This window comes from Salvia hispanica, chromosome 2 (assembly GCF_029641045.1).
Source record: "Salvia hispanica isolate PSC_SH4W2 chromosome 2, Shi_PSC_v1, whole genome shotgun sequence".
NCBI lineage: Eukaryota > Viridiplantae > Streptophyta > Magnoliopsida > Lamiales > Lamiaceae > Salvia > Salvia hispanica.
In genome coordinates this window covers 14,655,416-14,673,634 of record NC_142693.1, presented here as the reverse complement: position 1 = coordinate 14,673,634, position 18,219 = coordinate 14,655,416, and the positions used below count along the sequence as shown (strand labels likewise).

The window sequence follows — 18,219 nt, the reverse complement described above, 5'->3', positions numbered from 1 at the left end:
GGACGAAGGTGTAACTTTGAGCACTGATAAAAGTTTAATTATAGTCAAATGTCAAGAAATTATCCACGTATTGACATATGTAGCCGACAGGCCCGACACAAAGTCTATACTTCAATCGATAGAGTTTTGGAATAGAATGACTAGAAATTATTGAATTTTGTTATAGAATGACTAGATATTTTGTTTTAGAATGACCAGAAATATTTTGTTGTGGTGGAATTACCAAATTAAAGTCTATGACTCAATGTATAAATTTCAAAGACCAATGTCTTATATTTGGATCCGATAAACTCTATACGTCCGAGCATGTCATACTTGGGTTTTCGAGTGCAATTTATCGACGTAGAAATCGACAAGACCAAATGGACCTTTGGAAATTTGAAATATTTGTAATAATATGGGCTATATATAGAAACACCAATTGCAAGAGTTTAATCAGTTGGGTAATTCCAAATTTAAGGTCCATTTCAAAACATTAATTCCTCAAACATAGTGATACTTATTACCATAATTTGAGAAACACCAAAGGCATTCATACATATAAGTATAGTATAAATAAATTACATACAAATTAATGCTTTATTACATAGTGCCATTGAGTATATGTTTTATCAGACCAGGAATATGAATTTCCTCAAAATACTTCTTCCACTCTATATTTCTTGCATCCACTTCAAAGCTAACTCTTTCTTCTTTTGACATTGCTTCAATTAATTTCTGTGTGTTCCACGTGTCAAACCTGAACAATAATATATTTTAATCAAGAAATTCAGATCTAAATTAATCAAGAGATATTGGGCATGCTATGAAATATTTGTACCTTGCATTGAAAAACCCAATGAACTCATAGAGCTTGCAAAGTTTGTCAGCATATGCAGCTTTGGCTTTAGCTTGATTTTGGGATTTTAGAGTCATCTTCTCCTCATCTCCATTGATTGCATTTCTTGTGTATTCAGAGAAATCTTGGAAATTGTCAAAATATTTAATTCTTGAAATTTCTTGAGATGGGATAAGAGGATGTGAGTTGAAGTAGTGGAAAAGGTATTCAAAAAAATCAGAATATAATAGTGGATTTGTAGCACTAGATGCAACATGGTAAACCCTAGGTTGTGGATGTGGCCTATGCATGTTTCCTTCATTGGCAATAGCTGCAATAGTTGTATTTGCTACCATATCTACTGGTATCTGATTAGGATTTTTTAAAAAAAGTAAGTAAGTCTTAATGAAATTATTGACCAACAAAACCATTTCTTAATTCCATTTAATAACCACTTGAACTTACAATATCCATGATCACTTGAGAGTCTCCAAAAAACCCTGGAAGTTGTCCTTTCCCATAAGCTATAATGACAGGATCGAACATCCTAAATTCAAACCATTAAAAATAATGAAAAATAAATATTGTAAATTTAAATAGGTAGCTTGATAAATACCTATTTCCTTGTATCCATCCAGGGAAAGGTTCTTTATAGGTGCTCTCAATAACAGTAGGCCTTATAATAAGCAAAGGCGCATCTCCTCTAATTTCACCAAGAGCCATTTCTCCCATAGCTTTAGTCATGTGATATGAATTATGCCATCCAAATACTGTTGCTCTGTTACAATATCATATCCAAATATATCTCAATGATCAGAAATACATGAAGTTTATCGAGATTTATTGCGTATATGATGCAGTTTCAGTGGACGATACTGAAAACGTTAACCGTGCTGAAATGACCTGAAATTCGCAGTGGACTTGCGAAACTGGCTTAGGAATCAAAGTCATTGCTATGCCATGATGTATAAATAGTGGGTTTCGGTGTTTTGCAATTACTGTTTTATTATTAATAATAAATTTTTAATTCAAGAAATTTAGATTTCTGTGTTTTATTAATCAGTTCAATCATTCTTATGACATGTTTATATGTGCAATATATAAGAATAATAAAATATATACCTGTCTTGTGCAAGCCTTTTGAGATTTTTGGTGAGATCATGTTGGGTAGAGGAAGAAGATGATGATTTGAGAATCAAGTTATTCTCCTCAACTATGTCAAGTAGGGCTGATTCATCATAATGTTCCTCCTTTCTTCCATTCCCTCCCATTATAAATGGTTTTTCCATTATCAATCCTTCTCTTTTTCCGCTAACATACGCTGTTAGTTCAATTTAAATTAACCTTTTGTTATAGACAAAATAAGAGAATTTAACCTCGAAGACTAGTCTATCACGAGAGAAAATTGCGTACCGGTAGAAATATGGGCAAAGATAGTGAGATTATTGCATGTCTTGGCAAACCTCATCAATCGTTTGGGGGCACTCATGTTCGCATCCACCAACAAGTCATACCTATTATCAAAATATTACTCTAAAATAAGTAGACATGTTTATTTCATTCCCTAAAAGATGTGTACTTTTTTCTTCATCTTTTAAAGCAATAGGCGTAGTTTCTACGTATACGCATCATAGATACATACCATTATTGATTTCTACATGTAATCCATATATAGATGATTAAGTAAATATATATCAACTTTGAAAATTTAAACAAAAAGATGAAAATGAATCCTGTAATAATAGCCCCCAATACACTGGCAACTCCCATCATATGAAATGGATTCAGCGTCCAATTATGAAATCCTTGAAAAAAGAGGATGAATCGAAATATAGTTGCTACACCAAAACTGGGTGCAAAGAACCAACCAGACTGCCCTAGTGGATAAATCAGGAATACAGAAACAAAAACAGCAATTGGACCAGAGAATGCGATTGCATTATAAGGTCGCAATTGAACTGATCGAGCAAGCTCAAATTGACGTAACATGAAACCTATTAGTCCGAAAGCGCCATGCAGAGCATCAAAAGTCCACAGACCACCTAATTGACACCAACGAGTAAAATCTCCTTGTGCTTCAGGACCCCACAGTAACAATAAAGAATGTGCTAAACTATTAGCAGGAGTAGAAACTACGGCCGTTAAGAAATTACAACCTTCCAAATATAAACTGCGGCTGTTAAGAAATTACAACCTCCCACTTTGGAAAGCCTTTTATATTTTTGGTTATACACAACATTTTTTAAAATAAGTACAATTAATACTTATTTTTTTTATTCAATTAAATACGAAAATAAATATTCAATATTTTTTTATTCACTGTCATAATGAATAGTGGTGTATTTAATTTGAGGTGAATAAGAAAAAGTAATACAGTGTAATTGTGTAAAACAATGCTATACTTATTGTTCCCATAGACCGAATTAAATCTGTACCCTAACCCTAAAATGAAACTCATACATAAACCAAATTAACACACCTATCGTTCAAGATTTACCTTTATAGAGAAAAAATGTGATGGGCTATGCCTATATTGCCATAACTGTAAGTGCATGTTTGGTAGGGTAGATAACTCATCCAGAGAGAGAATTCTATGAACAAAATAAAGGGACTAAGTTTTGTGGAAGGGCTAAAAAAAAAATATTATTAGTTATGAACGGAAGGAGGGATTATATGGAATATTGTTCGTGTTTGTGGTGATGATCCCTCGGACAAGAAACCAGAAATGAACCAAATAACAAACCTGTCGTTCAAGATTGTGGAAGCTGCGGATTGGATTATAACATCGACATCTTTCCTAACTTGAGCAATAGATTCAGAATCCATTCCAAGATTCGGTTCACAGATATTTCCGGCAATAGGTATCAGCTTCTCCCTTACCATGGTTTCGTAGGTATCCCCCAACTCTTCCTTCAGACTTTTGAATAAGTCCGAGTTTGTTATCTAAACAAATTCATAGGTATTATGGCAAAGCTTGATTAGTACTATTACATGCATTTTGAAATTGGTAAGAACTAAGAACTCACTTCATTTGTTAATCTGGTTAATGCAGCCTCCTTGTCCTTTGCCTTGATCAGTAGGTAGATTTTGCCCACGCACATTGATCTTAATATCTTCTCCACCAGAACTGATTGAATAAAACATGTATGTATATAAAATATGTGTTGTGTGTGTATATATAACATAAATATCAAATAATAACCTTTAATATTTTTGTATAACATATATATTAGGTTATATACTATAGTGCTACAGTATTTTGGCTCGACCTGTTGAACCATGTACTGATATCTTCACTGGTTCATTTACTGGTCTGTTTTTCAAACATTTTTTTCTCTCCAAAAAAATCTCAAAACTTTGAATTCTACATACTTTTTGTTAAAAAAAAATCACAAAAATATATATCAAGTGAAATGATTCTAACGACATCCTAATTGCATATGTTTGGATAAAGAAATTTGATAATGTATTATTTTATGTGCGTTCATATATTTTGAAAATAGTTAATATATCAACATATATCAGTATATCACGCACAATATCACTAAGAAAATACGTAAACCTTTTCCAAGAAGGCCAGTGGCACCCGTGAGAAGAATGTTCTTCCCATGGAAAAAAGGAAGGATCCCAATCCCAGTCTCTAATGATGGTGCATTGTAATCTTGATGATGCAACTCTGCCTCAAGAGGGTGAGAAGGAGAGTTGAAGTAGGTGTATCCATCATATAGAACTTTCATTTTCCCACTTGACAAAAGCTTCTTATTTCCAACCCCATTGATATTGGAAAAGGGGAAGTGATTATAGACATAGTTACTAGTTTTGGGGAACTTTGCCAAAGGAAACTTGATATTGCTTAGAAACATTCTTAGTGTGTGTGTGTGTGTGTGTGTTTGAGAAGTGTGATTTTGTTAGGGAAGAGAATTGGTGTATTTATAGACACAACTGAAGTAGGGAGATATGGTGATCGAATTAATGCATGAAAAATCTAAGCTAGGTAACTAAGGAGATATTATGTTATATGATGATATGTATCTAGATTCTAAATGGCTGCAAATTTTTTATATTAAATAATTTATTCATTTAAGACAACATTAAGATCAATTTAATAAATTTTTAAAGCATTCAGAATATTATTAGTTTATTTGTGTTCTTTTACTAACTATCAGATTTTAAGACTAGAATTATTTAAAAATTACTTCCATAAATTACAGAAATATATGCATGGTTAAGTGTAACATTAATTATATTTCAACATAATACATACTATAAAAAATTTGGCTTCAAAAAATGAAATTCAAAAAGAATAAAATAGTGGGAATAAAAGACGTAATCCGAAGAAATGAGAGAAAGAAAATAGAATTATACTAGTAGGTCGATTTGAGATATTTTTATCTATTCCTCGTTAATTATCACCAAATTGGATTTAAAATGGTAGTACTCCTTTCGTCCCAAAGAAAATGACCTATTTCTTGGGCGGCACGGAATTTTAAGCAATTTTATATTGCATCGCATGTTAAGTGAAGAATATAAAATAAGAATGATTGAATAAAGTAGAAGTAAAAGTGTGCGTTTTTAGTATGAGTCATCTTAATTGAAATAAACCGAAAAAGAAAATGAGTCATCTTCTGTGGAACGAGGAAAGTATTAAGTTCTACAGTGTCCTAGATATATAGGCCTTATTTCTGAAAGCAATCACACAACTTGTTCAAGTTGAATTAATGCTCAATATTTGGTCTTCATCATCACATAGCTTAGCTAGATAGTTTATTTTCCAGATCCTATAAAAGTGCAAATTGAATTTACATATAGTAATATTTCCTTGTTTGAGCCTCGAAATATTTATTGTATTGCTAATTATGCGTGTAAGCAGCAGCCGCGGCACATATTAAAAATATATTTTTTTAATCATTTCTATTTTATCTCTCTATATTTTCTTTAAACTTTATACTGTTTCCACTTAACTCATTAAACACCATTTTATAAATTCTCCACTTAACTCATTAAACACCATTTATAAATTCTTATGTCCTAAAAAGTGCATCAATTAACTTGGGTCAAAAGATAGTGGAGTACTACTAAACTATTGTTGAAATGAAATATTCATGCAAGTTGTGCTTAATTAGCCCAATAGTTAATGACTATGTCTATGTGCTTTCATTTATTTTATATGAAGTGATTATTAATCACCACGCAAACTAATTTTCAGTTAAATTTCTACTAATACACGGGGTGTTACATTAATAATGTACACACGTTTATAGCAAGTGAAAAGGATTCGTGTGAGACGTGGGGGACCTTTTGAGTGAAATTGACGACATCCCTATATATATATCTACTAGTGTCGACGAAAAATACTAATTATGTAATTTGACATCTTCCGGTATCATAAATGTGCATAACCGATTGAAGTTACACTAAATCCTCTCTTTGATTTGTTCTAACAGTTTTTTTTATTCAAAAAAAAAAAAAAAAAAAAAAAAAACTCTAAGAACGAACTGTGGATTCTTCTATTTAGTTTTAATTTCTTATATTTTATAACACAAACAAAATTAAAGAACCTATATATATTTATCCTCCAATAATTTCACTTGAACTAACATTAATAACGTTATATAACTAATTTCAATTAAAGTTGACAATCGTAGGCTTATGCAAAAGTCTAAATTTTACTGTTAATGTCATTAAAATATTCAAATAGCATCCCTTACTTATAGGGGATGTCCCAACTAGACAAATTAGGGAAAAAAAATTGACACCCTCTGGCATAAGTTAAATGTCATAAAAAAGTCTTTCCCTAATGACAGCGGCTGAACCAACTTGCTGTAAATTGATGTAGAATTCATTTTGGACATACAATTGTATGTTAGATTGATTTCTAGTTAAAAGAAGTGCATGAACTATGTTATATATATAATGAACAAAATAAAAATCAGTTTAAAATAAATTATTGATCATTTTAATCATTCGATCACGAAGATATATTTACAATAAATTCATCACTTTGTTAAACAAAATTGGTGTTCTTAGTTTGAATAGTATAAGGACAGCCGCAACGCAACTCATCCCGGCAGGACAAGCCGATGGAGTGCCAGCATGCCATGCGCCCCCTACCCACGTGGCAAGTTGGCATTGGGTAGTGACACCCATTCACTAGCCCTCGAGTGGGCATCAAAATCAAATCGTTTAATTTTCTTTTAATTTGAAATATTCGGAAAAAATTCCAGATAAGTTGTTTTTGGCCTTTTTTCAAAAGATTTGTATTCAATCTACCTATAAATAACTCATTTTATCACATATGTCCGATGAATGAAGTCAAGGCCACAGCCAAGGAGAAGGCTTAGGACCATACGATTGGGGCCCCATGATAATGACCAGTGACGGGCGCAGAAAATGATATTAGTAGGGGCTATATTTTTAATATTTTCTGTAGAAGTTTATTTTTGAGTCATTTAAATTATTAATAAGGGCTTTTGTATAATAATTTGAATAAAATTTAGATAAATATTTAGAATAGATAATAGAAAAATATTAAAATATTCAATCCATTAGGGGCTTAAGCCCATCGTATGTAGTTCTGCCATTGATAATGATCGTGCTCGGCAACAACTACGTGTTGTCACCGAATACCCAAGGCTCTTCGAAGCCCATCTACCAAACATTGCATCCTCCCATAGAGGTCGTCTATCAGCGCTCCTTCATGGGCTACGGGTTGAGTCAAGGGTAATCCCAAATTAGGGAAACACAGCCGGAGGAGGAATAAAATCCGCTAGAACCTTCAGGGGCCGACGACAAATAGGAGGTCAATGTTTGTCATCCCTACACTTTTGCAGAGCCGGGTACATTGTTCGAAGTTTGGATCTCCACTTTGGAGGATTTGATAGTCAGAATCCAACAATGTCGGAAGGATTTTGGGACAGGGTGACCGAAGAATACAACAAGGCGAAACCGAGGAACGCCCTTGCGCAATATGAAGATGCTTCGCCATCATTTCGACCTGATTAGAAAATTTTTTGTGGCATCTACAACAACAAGGGAGTTTATAATAATGAGATCCACATTATATTAGAGTAATAACGAGTATATAGTACTCCCTCCGTCCCAACTAAGTTGAGTGGTATTCCTTTGTGGGATGTCCCAAGTAAGTTCAGTCATTTTCTCTTTTTAACAAAAAATAAAACATCTAAACGCTTTTACTTTATTCCACTATCTACTTTACTCTCTCTTTATCTTTCATATCTTTCCTATTTTATTCCTCTCTCCCACTTTTCAACAAAATTTCTTAAGGTCATGCTTGGTATGATGGAATGGAATGAGGATGGAATGGAATGAAGATAGGAATGAAATATCAATTTCCTTGGATTTCCTTTGCATTTTGATCCATTCACTCATTCATTCCATCACACCAAGCAAATGAATAGAATGGAAGTAGGAATCACATTCCATTCCACCATTTCATTCCATCATACCAAGTAGCGCCTTAATCGCTTTTCGTGAAAATTTGTGACTTATTTCCTTTTCCATCCCCCTAAAAATTTGTCACCTTTCACTTTTACCATTTTTGGTAGTAGACCTCACATTCCACTAACTCATTCTCACTCACATTTTATTTTAAAACTAATATATAAAAGTAGGACCCACATGCTATTAACTTTTTCAACTCACTTTCTATTACATTTCTTAAAACTCGTGCCGAGTTTAATGGTATCAAAATTTTAGGGACGAAGGGAGTATAAAATTTTGGGATGTACAAAAATTTAAAATTTTGTAGCATTAATATTTATAATTTTTTGTGGGACATCCCATAATGGAAAATACCCTTATTCTTATGGGACAGATGGAGTATATAATAATAAGATCCACAATCCACTTTCTTTTTCCACCTACTATCATTATTAATTCATAAAAGTCATCTCAAACTCAACCGTGACTCCTGATTTGAAATGAAAGGAGTATCGATTAAATTAACAATTATCTTAATTCCAAATTTGAAATGATTTAGAACTAAATTTACTTCAAGGCTTCCTTGGTCGTTACCATTCCATTTTCGTAAGTTCTATTACTCTCGCGTATTTCATTTCATATACCAATTATCCTAATTAATGTTACAGGTGCGTAAATCATAGAAAAAATCAATTGTATTACTCCATTCGTCTCATAATAACTATCACACTTTCCTTTTTTAGTTTGTCTCTATCACACTTTCCTTTTTTAGTTTGTCTCACAAAAGATGACACATTTCATTTTAAAAAAAAAAAATCCTCTCTTATTAATATAAATATATTTATTTTCTATGAGAGCTTAGCATACAAAATAATACCTTCTAAAATTTTCATCTATTATGGACGGAAGGACTAATACTTTACATTCAATGAAAATAATTGGCCTACAAAACTAACAAAACCGTAATAATGGGCTTTTGAATGTAGTGGAAAACTTAACGGCCCATTTTTGTTGAAGATAACGGCCCAGCTGAAAACTGATACAAGTAATGACAACAATTTATCTCTCCGGTAGAAAAAGGATTGACACCGCGGCGGCAGCGGTGGTTTGGCCGATTAAGCTCCGGCGATCTTGGTGAAGAGTTGTGCCGTGGTTCCTAGCTCATCTAATTATTATTACTTGCCAACTATCTTAATGTGTAACAAATACTCCTCCATCCCTGAAAATTTGTCACTTATTTCCATTTACGTCCGTCCCTAAAAATTGTTACCTTTCACTTTTACCATTTTTGGTAGTGGACCTCATATTCCGCTAACTCATTTTCACTCACATTTTATTATAAAACTAATTATAAAAATAAGACTCAGATGCCACTAACTTTTCAACTCACTTTCTACTACATTTCTTAAAATCTGTGCCGGATCAAATGATGATAAATTATGCGGAGCGGAGGGAGTATTTCAAATAGAAAATTCGATAAGGTTAATTCACAATACAATAATATCACCAATTGAGAAATTGGGTCTTCCATTCGATACAAATCTTCTCACAATTCGAATGAGATTCATCAAATATTTGTATGCATGGAAAGAAATACATAAATATCTCCATTTTTAAAAATTTTGTAAAAATACTTTCAAAATCTATGACCAAAAAAAAAATACTCCTCCGGTATTGATTTATAAAATCAACCATTAATATTACCTTAGGGTGGTGTTCGATTTTCTAGATAAAATAATACCAAGATACAATCTAGGATAAGATTGTGAAATTATTTATTTTAGTCATGGGGGGTTAGCTATGATTAATTATCCCAGGATTATCCATCTAAGATTGAATTGTGAGATTGAATCTCATGAACCAAACACACTAATACATATTTAATCCGGGATATAATCTTGCGTACCGAAATCCCAAGATATTGATTTATAAAATCACACAATTTAGTACTCCAGTATTATTTTCTACGAACTTAACATTTGGTTGCAATAATAATGAACTTAGGTCTTAATAGTAAAATTTCAACCAATTTGATTTCAATTTTGGAGAGAACCGAATTCGTGAAAATTCACTAAAAAATGAGTTCAAGATTTTTGCCATCAAATATTAAATTTATTATTAAAGTATACTCCCTCCGTCCCACAAGAATATGCACACTTTCCTTTTTAGTCCGTCTCACAAGAATATGCACTTTCTAATTTTGAAAACTATTATCTCTCTAATGAGGTGGGACATATTTTTCACTAACAGTAGTTTAATTACTTTTTTCTCTACCTCTTTCTTACTCTACTAATTTTGTATTAAAACTCGTGTCAAACCCAAAGTGCATATTTTTTGGGGACGGAGGGAGTAGGATTATTTTTATAAATAACAAGCTATAATTAACAAATGAGATGCTGTATAGGCATTTATTTAAGTTGATTCCATAAAACAGATTATCTTAATTTTTGGAAATAGTTTAAAGCGTGAATATTTTTAAGAAAAATTCAGCATACCTCAAATTATAGTATTAGTAATCAGTTAGAATTGTTTAATACAAGCAATAACTAAAATTTTTTAATCTATTACTATAGTAGTATATAAGTAGCATGTTTAATTCATGCACTCACTTCGTCCCACCATAAGAGTCGTTTTGTCATTTTAGTCTATCCCATAACTAATAAGAGTTATATTTCATTTTGATTATAAATGGTACTCCCTCCGTCCCATAGAAGATGTCACACTTGTGAAACGGCATGAGATTTTAGGAGGTTTTGTATTGTATGCTAAATGGAGAGAGAATATATATAATTTTTATATTAATGTGAGATGAAACTTTTTCTAAAAATGAAAATGTGACATTTTTTGTGGGACAAACTAAAAAATGAAAGTGTGACATCTATAATGGGATGGATGGAGTAACAGGTAAATATGTCCCACATTTCACCAACTTCTTTTAATCACATTTTATTAAAAATATAAAACTAATATATATAAGTGAAGCATATATTTCACTAACTTATTCAACTCACTATTCTTTGCGTTTCTTAAAACTCATGTCATATCCAAATAGGACTCCTATTGCATGACGGAGGGAATATTAATTAATTGGCCAATTTTTTTATGCCTTCTTCGATCTCATACGTACTGAGTTGTAAATGATGATCAGAGATAACTCCAAAATGCATTGCAATTGACAAAATTAGGCTGTAATCCTACATGGAATGTTTAAGAAATTGCAAAAGCCATGAGTCATGACTAATCCAAAGGGAATGTAAGAAACAATATCAAAATGTGTAGGAAAAGAAGTTTCAGAGATTCCCATTCAATTAGAAATGAATTAATCTCACTTATATGGGAATCTCATCGACGTGCGCATGCCGATACAAGCGCCGTTACTTCTGCTGCTCATATTAATTAGTTATTTAATTTACCCTTCCAATCTCACTCTCTTCATTTCCCACTCCCAATTGCCAGCTAACATCACAATCCCAATAAATATCCACTTATTTTTCCCCCAATTTCAAACCCTACTATTAATACACCTAACCATCCACAAACTTTCATCACACATCAACATTTTGCAACCTACTTTCTCTCCTTATATTCATCAAATTAAGATGGCTCAGAACGAGTCAGCCATGGCCATAATCCAAGCCAGCGCCTTCTACGACCAAGACTTCGGTGGCCCGTCCTTGCTCCACGCTCCATCAAACTCGTACGAGCCCGAGAGCCCCGAGAAGGCAGCCAAGATGAGCAACTCCTCCACGGTCTCGAGCCCCAGCAGCACCAACTCAAACTCCGTCATCACCTTCAAGCCCAACTTCATCCATGCCAACGCGGGATCGTTCCTCAGCTTCGACCGAGTGATGCCAAGGAAATTATTGATGGGGGACGAAGAGCAAGATCACTATCCCCCCATGTGGGAAGGTGATCATGAAATGATGCATTACCTTAGCTCGAATAATCACGGGGCGGGGGAGTGGCTCAACGATCATGAGGCTAGCGGGGTTACGAATGGTGGTGTGGAGATTGAACCAGCCAGCAACAAACGCCCTTCTACGGTAATGCAAATTTGAGATAATTGAAATAGCTGGTGATCACGGGCTGAATTTGGTAGGTTAATTGGTTGATGCAGGGAGAGAATCTGCAAGGCGCGAAGAAGAAACAATGCGTTGTTGCTGCAAAGAAGGCCAAACCCACCAAGGCTGCTTCGGAATCCAAAGATCCGCAAAGTGTTGCAGCTAAGGTTTCACTATTTCATAATAATAATCAAGAAATTCGAGTAACGCTTTTAGGTTTTAGTTAACTAGCTAATTAACAATTGATATTGATGGTGCAGAATCGAAGGGAACGGATCAGCGAACGCCTAAAGATACTTCAAGAACTCGTTCCTAACGGTTCCAAGGTAAATTCAGACAAAAATATCTCTAGGGTTTTTTTTTCGTTTAGTAAATTTTCAGCTCTAACCCTATAATTTTACGTGCAGGTTGATCTTGTTACGATGCTAGAAAAGGCAACCAGCTATGTCAAGTTTCTTCAGCTGCAAGTGAAGGTACGATTATTATGTTATCGATCATGAACCCTAAATTGACCAGAGATTGATAATGGTTCGAGAATTGATTTGGAATTTGAACGAGCAGGTATTGGCTACTGATGAATTTTGGCCGGCGCAAGGGGGGAAAGCACCGGACCTGTCACAAGTTCGGGAAGCTATTGATGCAATTCTTGCATCACAAAGAGACCGGAAATCCGCTTCCAAATGAGACATCACCAGCGAAATTTCCTTCTCTTTAAGCATGTAGTATTATATTGAGTGGAGCCTGAAATGTGGTCTCCACTCTATGAAATAACAAGTTTTGAATGCAATTAATCTTGAACATGATGAATGGTTTCTTTATATATGGAGGTCTTATTAGTAGTACTTAATTTGTTCTTGCCTTTTCTTCTTTGAATGTGACAAGAAATTTGATGACACCAAAATATAGTACTATCACTTTTTAATTCTAATTTGACCGATTAATATAGCAACGTATCATACTAAATAAAGTTCAATCCTAGTGATTAAACTGAATTTTTCTCCTTAACACGCGTTTAATATCTGAAGCTTAATTAATAGTACTATGATTTAAGTGTTTGCTAAATTTTACTGTATTTAAGAATTAAGATGATGTTAGTTGTCTGTTGCCGCAAAATATATAGCTAGGGATTTGCAATAATATCTCGATCTTGATAATTTCCTTCTTGTCATATATAGGGATTTGCAAATTATGCAACTACAGTATTATTTTGAGTTAAATTAATCTTGATTGATATAAGGTGAAATGATCAGAACCAAGTTTCGGACTAAAGATGCAGTAGGGAAAAGGCTATATTATGTCAGAAATTATTCTACACATTTTCTTCATTTCTTCATATTGAGAATTAATTAAATACAGTACTCCGATATATGAGATCAGCGACTGCGACGGGACCAAAATTTAAAACAAGTCAGTGCTAAAGTTTTGAAAATTAAAACTACTTAATTTGTAAACTTCTTCTTAACTTGACGATTCTATTTGTTAACTTCTTCATTTTTATTTTCTTCTGAACTGTAATTGGAGTAGTTCTTAAAAAAAATTGCTTGAAAATTTTAAATTTATTAAATAAAGCTATAATGTTGAAATAAGATTCTCTCTCAAAAAGTGAATTTATTTGATTTGACAAGTTAAATTTATTAAATAAATGCTTCGCCTTTTCTAACTGGGGAAGCTCACAACTCACAACTCACAAGTTCCCATTTTGACTAGAGTACTAAAATTTTATTTTATACTCCATATAAGTACATTAAAAAATATCATATGTTATAAATTAATCATAGCGTAATTGTTTTTGTGAGGGAATTTTATATTATTATTCTTAATCTAATGACAGACTCATTCTGAAAATAAATAAAATGTACATCAATATGATACTTTGTTTAAATTTAAATTAACATTATAGAATTTGATCATACGACAAAATTGTCATTTTCGTTGGTGGACGAATATAATTTGCATTTATTATTGGAAGGAATTAATGCACATTAGAGACGCCCGTGCGACAAGGAAACCATTCTCAGCTCATGAACTGCTGGCATTCTCGTTTTCATTGCAGCAATTATATAATATTCATCACCATCAATTACCATAAATACTCTATAACACAACTAATGATTACATGAGTTGTTATGTTTGTCAATATGTTTTCCATTATGGTAATTAACTATCGTGAAAGAGTAGTGAATCCAAAATAAATAGAAGTACATATTTTAACTAGTAAATTGTAGAAAAAGTTAGTGATAAAATTGGTTTAATTGTAATTATCTGTTCCACAATTTTTAACATTAGCTACAAAAATTATTAAATTTGGATTTGTTTGGGAATATCTTGTGACAAAAAAATATGTCACATTTGTATTGTTGATGTTTTGTTTTCTTAATTTATGATATCGTTTCGATAATAATCTCTAGATATGATTATATCTAATAGTACTAATATTGAAACGGGGCTATACCTACATGAGGATTAATTAATTAAGTGTCACATGGGCGATCACATGCCTTGTTCCATGCTGGAAGTATTTAGAAATTCTCTTAATCATTATTTAATTGCAAATACAACACAAATCTTAGTTGTACCATTACAACTTATTTAAGCTGTGAGGTTGTACTACTGTACTTCTGTCTGTATACAAATAATATTTGGGAATATTAAAAATTTTGAGTTGAAGAAAAATTTGTCGCGTTCAACGAAAAGAGTACTCGTTTTTTGTTTGTCAAATATACTGCATAAATTTAAGTAAACACAATATAATTAATAAAATAATAGCCATTTTCACCATTTTATATTGGACTAATAGCAAATTTTCGAGTGTCTATTAGTGTTGAGCTAAATTTTGAAATATTTTAGCTGTAAATTTATACTCCCTCCGTCCCACATAATTTGAGACATTTTGACCCGGCACGAGTTTTAAGAAATCTAGTGGAAAGTGAGTTGAAAAAGTTGGTGAGATGTGGTCCTACTTTTAAAGTAAATAAAATGTGAGTATGAATGAGTTAGTGGAATATGAGGTCCACTATAAAAAATGTAAAAGTGAAGTGTGTCAAATTATGTGGGACGGCCCAAAATGAAATACTTGGATTAAATTATGTGGGACGGATGGAGTATGTGTAATTATGATAACTATACACTCACATGAATTATATAGTTTAACCTTGTGTCCTAAATTCTCAAAAGTAAATCTATTTGAATTTAGAGGTAACACTTGGTCCAAGTTGCGGTTGAAAAATACTTCAGTCCTATATATAATAGACATATTTTTGGTAATGATACGAGAATATTAATTTGTGTGTTACACTCTAATTTGTGTGTTAAGTGGAAAGACAATATTATACTTTCTCTGTCCCTAAAAAATTTCCCATCATTTGATTCGGCGTGGATATTAATAAATGTAATAGAAACTGAGTTGAAAAAGTTAGTGGCATTTGAGTCTTACTTTTATATATTAATTTTATAATAAATTGTGAGTGATAATGAGTTAATATGATTCACTCCCAAAAACAGTAAAAGTGAAAGTTGACAAATTTTTAGAGCATCTGCAATGGTATAGGCTAGCCTGTTTCTCTTCCTGCCACATCGTCCAGCACTAAAATTTCTGAAGCAACTGGACAAGCAATAGGCTAGCCACATGATAACCACATCATCAACACTATTAAAAAAACAACTATTAAATTTACGGAATTAAACACAAAATGCGGAATTAAAAACAAATTACATAATAAAAGAAATTACATTACTTAAAAAAAATTACATAAAACAAAAAAAAAACTATCGACGTGCAGTCCTCCGCGCCCACAACTCTTCATCGTGAGGTACACCCCTTCATACGTTGGGGGTGGCCACGTCGTGGCTTGGACCGGCTTCATCGTCGTTGGTCCAATTAGTCAGTTGTACACCTTCATCTTCGACTATCATGTTGTGCATGATAATACAGGCGTACATTATAGAAGCAATGCAGTCGATATGCCACAAACGCGTTGGACCCCTAATTGCAGCCCATCGAGCCTGGAGCACACCAAATGCGCGTTCCACGTCCTTGCGCGCCGACTCCTGGCGTTCCGCAAAGTAGGCCTTTCTGTCCTCATTTGCGCATCTGATCATCTTCACAAAGACGGGCCACCTAGGATTATCCCATCCGCCAAGTAGTAGCTCATATCAGCTACGGCCTCGAGGATCATCGTGGGATTCTTTCCCTTGTAGCCGGTGGTGTAGAACCCCTTCCAGGCAGCGGGACAGTTCTTCCACTCCCAATGCATACAATCTATGTTGCCTAACATCCCCAGGAACCCATGCTTCTCCCCGTCCATCTGCATCAGATCCTAACAGTCTCCGCGGGTAGGTTTTCGAAGATATTGTTCCTGGAATATTTCAACGACGCCCTCACAGAACTGCTTCAGATACTTCGGGGCAGACGACTCACCGATGGGGAGGTACTTGTCCCACATGTCTGTCGCGCCTTCGTAGGCCAACTGCCTGATTTCTGCAGTGCACTTTTGAATAGGGGTGTGGCCGGATCAGCAAGCCGCATCGTGCCTGAAGCGGAAGCACATATATCGACGCTCCAAAGCGTCAACGATACGCATAAACAGCTCCATGTGCATCTGAAAAGCCCTTTGGTTCTGTGTGCGCGTGTATTCAAATAGGGAATAACAGGTTCCCAGATCTAGCAAATCCACTAGATCACGTGGTCTAGGAACTCGTTGATCGCAAGGTATCCCGGTCGTCGGACACACAGAGCACTTCTTTCAAAAACCCTCAACCACTTTACTAAACCTAGTATAGGGAAGTAGGGATCGATCCCACAGAGAAGGATGCGTAATACTCATGTTCAAGGATTTGGGTGTGTTTTTGGTGTTGGCTGCTGCCACACATTTTCTTGGGTTGAGGAAAAACAAAATTAACTTGACTTGGGAAACTTTAAAAATTCTTAAGCTAACAGCTAGACCTAGGCAAAAATCATGAAAAAACGTGGTAAAGGAAATTAACTATTCGACACTTGATCTAAGAAAACTACTTCTCTACTAGACCTAGGAAATAAACCTACTATGGGGACCATGACTGAAAAAGCAAAGTACGAACGAAAAGTTGGCAGAATAACTAACTCTCGTACTAACTAACAGCGACATCGTCTTCTACAACCAAATTGCGTAAAACTTCTTAAGAAATTCAACATAAGCGAAATTAAAACAGAGCAACTGACTTTTAAATCAAATTAATGCATAAACAACGAAGAACCTAATAGATTTGCATGCTCTAGACGAAGCGAAACAGAAAACAAGAAGAAAAAAAACAGAATCCATAAACAACTATCTTTCCACACGTCGAATCCAACCTCAGACGCTAAATCCACTCCGGATCCAAGCGTCCGACATGAACTCCAACCAACAGAAACTCTTCATCACGTTAGATTTAAACTAGGAACTCCGAATACTCAAATAACCACAGATCTATCACCAAATTCCATATCAAACACCATAACATCAAAATAAACAGAGATCGACATAACACTTGAAGAAATAAACTAACAGCAGAGAGATCTATGCAAATTGACTTGAAATTTGGCTGCTAAATGCAGATCAACAAACAGAAAGACAAATAAGTATCATCCACAGCAAGGTCGACTCCCAAAAGTGAAGTTCGACGGTAAAGACCAGCAAAACAACTGAAATTAAAAGTAATTGTATCTTCGCCCACACTCGGACGGTGTTGCCAACCACGAAATTTCTAAGAAAATAACCTTCCGTTCCCGACTACCCCAGATCCATTCCCAAGTGTGTGTAAAGTGTGTGAGCTAAGAAGAGTAAAAAAGTAATCCCCTCCTTGAGTTGCATGCTCTTCTATATATAGGCGTTTGAGTGGGGCCCAGCGAGGTATAGATAAGACTTTGTTGCCCTCAGCTACTGA

The 18,219-nt window shown here is 34.0% G+C and overlaps 2 protein-coding genes across 2 annotated transcripts; one reads left to right on the top strand and one right to left on the bottom strand.

The window, feature by feature from the left end:
• Positions 1–475: 475 nt before the first annotated feature.
• On the bottom strand, positions 476–4,698 carry LOC125187461 (fatty acyl-CoA reductase 2, chloroplastic-like). The gene is made up of 9 exons (XM_089064365.1): positions 4,380–4,698; positions 3,844–3,944; positions 3,561–3,760; positions 2,231–2,331; positions 1,940–2,138; positions 1,434–1,595; positions 1,283–1,364; positions 821–1,185; positions 476–739 (listed from the first exon to the last, which is right to left on the bottom strand). The coding sequence occupies exons 1-9, from the start codon at positions 4,678–4,680 to the stop codon at positions 583–585; spliced, it is 1,668 nt and encodes a 555-aa protein (XP_088920491.1). The 5' UTR covers positions 4,681–4,698; the 3' UTR covers positions 476–582.
• Positions 4,699–11,771: 7,073 nt separating this feature from the next.
• On the top strand, positions 11,772–13,118 carry LOC125202056 (putative transcription factor bHLH086). Its single transcript, XM_048100375.2, has 5 exons — positions 11,772–12,300; positions 12,375–12,485; positions 12,579–12,644; positions 12,726–12,791; positions 12,880–13,118. The coding sequence occupies exons 1-5, from the start codon at positions 11,857–11,859 to the stop codon at positions 13,000–13,002; spliced, it is 810 nt and encodes a 269-aa protein (XP_047956332.1). The 5' UTR covers positions 11,772–11,856; the 3' UTR covers positions 13,003–13,118.
• The last annotated feature ends 5,101 nt before the right edge of the window (positions 13,119–18,219 follow it).

Excerpts from the sequence above, each read along its gene's own strand:
- LOC125187461 (XM_089064365.1), bottom strand. The coding sequence starts at position 4,680 with ATGTTTCTAAGCAATATCAAGTTTCCTTTGGCAAAGTTCCCCAAAACT. Across the intron at positions 3,761-3,843 it reads TAACCAGATTAACAAATGAA|ATAACAAACTCGGACTTATT; the intron begins GTGAGTTCTTAG and ends GAATTTGTTTAG. Across the intron at positions 2,139-2,230 it reads CTTTGCCCATATTTCTACCG|CGTATGTTAGCGGAAAAAGA; the intron begins GTACGCAATTTT and ends TTGAACTAACAG.
- LOC125202056 (XM_048100375.2), top strand. The coding sequence starts at position 11,857 with ATGGCTCAGAACGAGTCAGCCATGGCCATAATCCAAGCCAGCGCCTTC. Across the intron at positions 12,301-12,374 it reads GCAACAAACGCCCTTCTACG|GGAGAGAATCTGCAAGGCGC; the intron begins GTAATGCAAATT and ends TGGTTGATGCAG. Across the intron at positions 12,645-12,725 it reads TCGTTCCTAACGGTTCCAAG|GTTGATCTTGTTACGATGCT; the intron begins GTAAATTCAGAC and ends TTTTACGTGCAG.